We start from the raw sequence: 5,521 nt of genomic DNA on the forward strand, positions 1-5,521 counted from the left end.
GAGCTCAACCAGTGTCAATTTAATATAGCGTAATATTATTTTTGGATGGTAAAAAGTGCAGGGGTCAAAACTTGACTTTGGAAAATGTGGGGGGGACATGTCCCCCCTGTCCCCCCCCCAAAATTACGTCCATGATTGCTTGTAACCACTTTAGCCTAAAAGTGTTAAATAAAAAGAAGACGATGCGTGTAACACGTTTACCATCCCTCTACGGTCTGACTCATGCTAAACAGGGATCACACTTATGGAGATGGCTTCTTTACATCTTGTTCTAATTTTATGAATCAAGCGACAAACACCTCATTAGAACACCTGAGGGGAAAACTACCAAAAACATACTGAAAGAAAACTAAATAAACTACGGCTGTTTGGATAAAGGCTGGATGATTTTTAAATCAAATGCCAAAAACTTTTATTTTTGTCTCCAGGTTTTCAGCACATTAACATTCCCTCCAAAACAAAAACCCCTCCCCTTTGAAAACAACCAACTATGTTGCTCACTCATCGTTTGAATCAGATCCATCATCTCATCCACAGCTGATTGGGCCCAATGTAAGCAAAATACACAATCGGTCATACAGACATTGTGTAAACTGTTGTATGTGTAACAGTGGCTCTAAAGAGCCAGCAGAATCCACATAAAAAGGCAGGAATCCACAACTGTGCCGGTACTTTCCTTCCAACGATGTCTGGAAAAGGAAAATAATAAAATAAAAGATGTAGAATTTGCTTTTTCAGATGATTACAGCGAACAACCGACACAGTCAGAATCCCACGGTGAAAGGCTTTTTGGCCCTACAGCAGCTCCTCTCAGTGACACAAGAGCTTCTCTGATTGGTTAATCAGATTTGTGAGGCGACTGCAGCTTCCAGGCTCCGGTGATGTAGCGCAGGCGGATGAAAATCAGGTCCAATCCCATCTGCAGCCAGCTCCAGAACGGGACCAGCTTGGATCCTGGTATAGAAACAAACCACAGCATTTTCAGTCTAATCCTTTATGAGATAAAACACAATAAATAACAGTTTTCAGACCATTTTAAGGAAGCTACAAGAAAATCTTCAAGCTACAAAGACGTTCATTAAAAGGCTGATTAAGCAGCAGCAAACACACCTAATACATTTATTTATTGTCTTTTTTTTTTTTCTCCCGTGTCCTGTCTGGCTGTGAAGCAAACTGAAATAATGTCTGAATGCTGGTGACAAGCCTTACAGATTTACTCTCATCAAAGCTTCTGCTTTTAATGTCACGCCTGATACTTAAAACTTTGTTATTGTCTTTTAACACTTGTAATTCCGACCAGACACGGAGACAGAGGTGAAAGAGAAAGGAAGAGACAAAAAAGGAGGTGGTGGTGGTTGGGGGGGGGGGGGGGGGGTCCACAAAAATAAACAATCAATGATGAACAAGATTCTGCTTCTAGACCTGCAGAACAGATACACAACAATACATCAGGAGCAAGCTGTCACTGCGTCAACTTGATGAGGAAATATAAAATCAACATTGTTTTACTGAACAATCACGATAATAAATCACAGTGCATTTAGTGCCAACCACAGCCTTAAGACATGTTGAACGTGCCCAAGCCCATACTTATGAGAGCACCATGTGAGCACCTGTGTGTGTGTGTACACGCGCTTGTTTATGTAAGGTTTCACTATCGGAGCGTCCAATAGAGAGTGTGAGGGACCACAGATCTGCCCCCCAAAGATGCGTAGGAGATGGAAGGAGCTCCAAGTCCCAGAGATCCAGGGGCTGTCCCAGAGCACAGGGACCTCACGGAGACTGCAACCTGAAAAGCCCCTGCCCTCCTCGAGAGGCGCAGAGGATTGCCCCGGGGGGCCACAACCGGCAGAGTCTCGGGCGATATCAGCGGCAAGCCCACAGGCCTGCCCGCAGCCTCCCACCCCCTAGCCGGCCGAGCCCGGGACCCAGCGGCCCGGGACCCAGCGGCGACCTAACACATTTATACAACAGTTAGATGGTGCAGTGAAAGGACACCAACCTTCTATTTCAGTCCAGTTGACTGCCACCTCTGTTATGGGGATTTTAAAACACTGGGCGATGAACAGGAGCTCCACATCAAAGGCCCTGAGAGAGAAGAAGAAAGTTCCCATCCGATGTTCAGAAGCTGCAAATAAATTAGCATCAATTCCACTTCCAACTGAGCTTCACGCAGACATACCGCTGTCACAATAATAAAACTATAATTCCTGCAGCTAACACACCAATTTACCGTGCTGCAGTTCCTTACCATCGCTCCACATGGAGAGAGGAGAAGGACTTGAGCGCAGCCTCGCGTGTAAAGAGCTTGAAGCCACACTGAGTGTCCCGGATCCCCCTCACGCAGAGGAACCAGACCAGGAAGTGGAAGCCGTACATGAGGAATGTACGAAACACGGATCGCTAATGACAAAATTTTTTTTTCGGGTAAAAAGAAACCATAGTACAATCATCTAGAAGAAGAAAGGAAAAGTTACCTGAGCGACTGACTCCTGCTCCAGGTGAGCTCTAGAACCACAGGAAATGGCCAAGTTCTCCTACATGAAAGAGGACAAACGTTAGCGTGTTTCGTCCGTGAAGCTGATGCACGAAGGCTAAACAAAAACACACCGGTCCACGATTGATGTCTTTTAGTCCAGCCTCTAGTTTTTCAATGTCAGAAAACTTTGTGGCTCCATCTGCATCTGCCATCAGAATCAGCTTCCCCCTGGAGCTCATAGTTCCCTGTAAGAGCACCGACACACATGTAACTAACAGCTGACCTCGCTGTGCTGCATCCACCTACAAGCTCACCATGCGCACAGCTCCACCTTTCCCTCTGTTCTTCACCAGCGTCAGGACACGGACTTTATCTGCACTGTACTTCCTCGTGTACCGCAGAGCAACCTGGGGAAAGAACAGCACAAAAAGATTTACTTACAAAACAACTTCGAACTGCAACGTGTCTAGATGAACAATAAAAAATAACTAAAGGGAACATGTTCCCTAACAAAGATTAAAATCATTACCTCTGTGGTTTTATCTCTGCTGCCATCATCAACCACAATGACCTCATAAGTGAAAGAAGGGTTTTGTTTCTGCAGTAATGCAATAGTGAGATTTGTAGTCAGCCAAGGGCATTTTTACACACCGTTACTGCCATCTAGTGGCAACAGCCAGAAATTAAAAACATTTCAAGCAATAAGTCATCCTTCAAAATGTTTGCAAACATTCAAGGCTCCCCGTGGCTCCAACTTCATTATGATTTCATTTAACAAGTTTGTTACTTACTTGTCTTTTTTCCAGATAATCCATAGCTTCATCCATCATCACAGGCACTACAATAAAACACAGTAACATAAATCCAAGTGCCTACAACACTGATATAACAGAGCAGGATTCTGTGATCAAACAAAACCAATTAGGCTGGTTGGTAATTAAAATTGCATTAATAATGATTTATTTTTTTTAAATTTAATGAAGTTTTATAATTAGAATGAACTAGGGCTGCACGATATTAGGACAACCTGCAATATGTGATAACAGTGATTAATATTGCGATGACGATATTACTTCTGATATATAAAAACTTAACTCAGGAACAAAAACAATCAAAAACAAAGAAATTAAAAAATGACAAAAAAAATCATAAAAATGAGAAAAGCAAAAGATGTGAGGAAAGGGAAAAATAAAATTAACAAGAAAAGGCAATCAGTGGATCCCGGGAAAAGCAGAAAGAGCAGAACAAAGCTAACTCAGGTGTTTGCTAACCATCAAAATTAAGTGCCGTACGCCTCGGGGGCGGGCATCTCACCTATGAGAACCCACCCGATTGGGTGAAGAGCTCTATTTGACTTGTTAAAAAAAACATCATGCATCCGTTTGACTGACAGAATGCATTATGTGTAGCAAACATTTGAGCTGACCATTCATTACGATATTTATCTGTTCTTTGTGATATGCATATTGCGCATGCCGATATCGTGATAACGATATATTTGCGATGTATTGTGCAGCCCTAGGATGAATTAAAATAATGAAATCTCAGTCGGTCATTTTTTCATTCAACTGTTTCTGACCAAAATCCAGGCATTACTCACTTCGGAGCTCCTCATTGTAAGCAGGAACCACCACAGACAGATCCCTGGAGCTGGGATCGTGAAGGCTTGGGAAGAGCTCCTTCTCTCCTGAGGCTGTGAGGAAATATTTCTCCTTCTCGTGGCGCCTCAGGTTCACCATCCCAGCAGTCACGTGTGCTATTATCACCACCTGAGAAGAAATGTAAGAAAATACCTGACTTTGTATATCAACATGTCAGGCTTTTAGTTGTTAGTTAAATTCAAATTGTGTTAAGAATCAATATGAATTAGATTAATAGAAAACAGCTGTGAAAGCATTCAGTAACTAGAATGTTATAATCTGTTGCTGAACTGTAACATGTCAGAAATAATAGACTACTTTCTGTTTTTTAATGCTATATTATACTTATAATGATGTAGCATCAATAACAAGTATAAAGTCCAGACACACTGATACAGAAATGTTAAAAGAAAAAGTGAAGAGAAGTCGCAATTTACAGGAAAATAATAGAAAACAGAAATTTTGCAGATCCTGTATCTGCTTTCTAAGATGATAACAGCTTTTTATAAACGCCACATCTGACTCACCACAATCAAACTTAAAGCTGCTAATGCGACGAGAGCTTGAACTATTTCACAGAGAAACTCCATTATTTGATTAAATCGCTATTGAGCTGCAGGGGAGACCACCTTTTCAGGTAGCTAGCTGAAACGCTAGCTTGTTTTTCTTCTTGTTTGGCTTCGTAGCTTCTTGTCGGTGGCCTTTACCTCTCTTTACACATATAAAAAATGAAAAGGCAACAATATGTTGGCGAAGAAAACATAAAATCCACCTTACTCCATTACTCAGTGTGCAGTTCACTGAACTCCCCTTCCAATCACAACTGCACACAGCGGTAACACGGAAGTAACGCGTAGACACATCATCATTTGAAGCGTGTTCAAGTGTGGAGAGACGTACACTGACCCCTTGCGGTCGGGAGTGGGACTAAGCAATAACTTGCATGTGCAAGGTGCTAAAAAAATACTTATTTTACCTGAAACTTGAAAAAAGTTAATAATTTATATTTAGCAACACTTTACGGAAGAGGATTAGGGCCACTGAAAAGAAGACAAAAAGTAAGAATTCTGCCTTTTTTATGGGAAGCAGCTTCAATGACAGAGATGTGAGTTGAGCAGGATGACGGCTAACTTTCATGTTGGATTTAAATGATAAATGACCCGCACTTGTATAGCACTTCAAACACACTTTAGGCGACTTTTTACATGACCGAGGCCGAGGGGGTCAATGAATATGCCATTTCCTTAAAGCTGCATTGACAAATTTGAAAAAATAAAATTGCTTAATCATTTTTCTCATGCCTCTTAACGTTCTAAATATTGTGGAGATTTAAAAAAATTAATGAAGCGGCCCTCTTGCATTTGTCTCAAAAGCTCTGCCATTGACTCTTTTTGGACCAAAA

General features: G+C 41.7%; 1 protein-coding gene across 2 annotated transcripts; it reads right to left on the reverse strand.

Moving 5' to 3' along the window:
- Positions 1-367: 367 nt before the first annotated feature.
- On the reverse strand, positions 368-4,935 carry alg5 (ALG5 dolichyl-phosphate beta-glucosyltransferase). Of its 2 annotated transcripts, none has more exons than XM_015968329.3 (10): positions 4,647-4,935; positions 4,080-4,248; positions 3,271-3,317; positions 3,009-3,077; positions 2,794-2,886; positions 2,611-2,724; positions 2,478-2,537; positions 2,252-2,403; positions 2,003-2,088; positions 368-954 (listed from the first exon to the last, which is right to left on the reverse strand). In XM_015968329.3, the coding sequence occupies exons 1-10, from the start codon at positions 4,707-4,709 to the stop codon at positions 839-841; spliced, it is 969 nt and encodes a 322-aa protein (XP_015823815.3). In that variant the 5' UTR covers positions 4,710-4,935; the 3' UTR covers positions 368-838. The 2 variants fall into 2 exon arrangements, with proteins under 2 accessions (XP_015823815.3, XP_015823816.3); XM_015968330.3 differs by having other exon boundaries at positions 4,749-4,885.
- Positions 4,936-5,521: the final 586 nt, after the last annotated feature.

Source organism: Nothobranchius furzeri, chromosome 10 (genome assembly GCF_043380555.1).
Source record: "Nothobranchius furzeri strain GRZ-AD chromosome 10, NfurGRZ-RIMD1, whole genome shotgun sequence".
Classification (NCBI taxonomy): domain Eukaryota; kingdom Metazoa; phylum Chordata; class Actinopteri; order Cyprinodontiformes; family Nothobranchiidae; genus Nothobranchius; species Nothobranchius furzeri.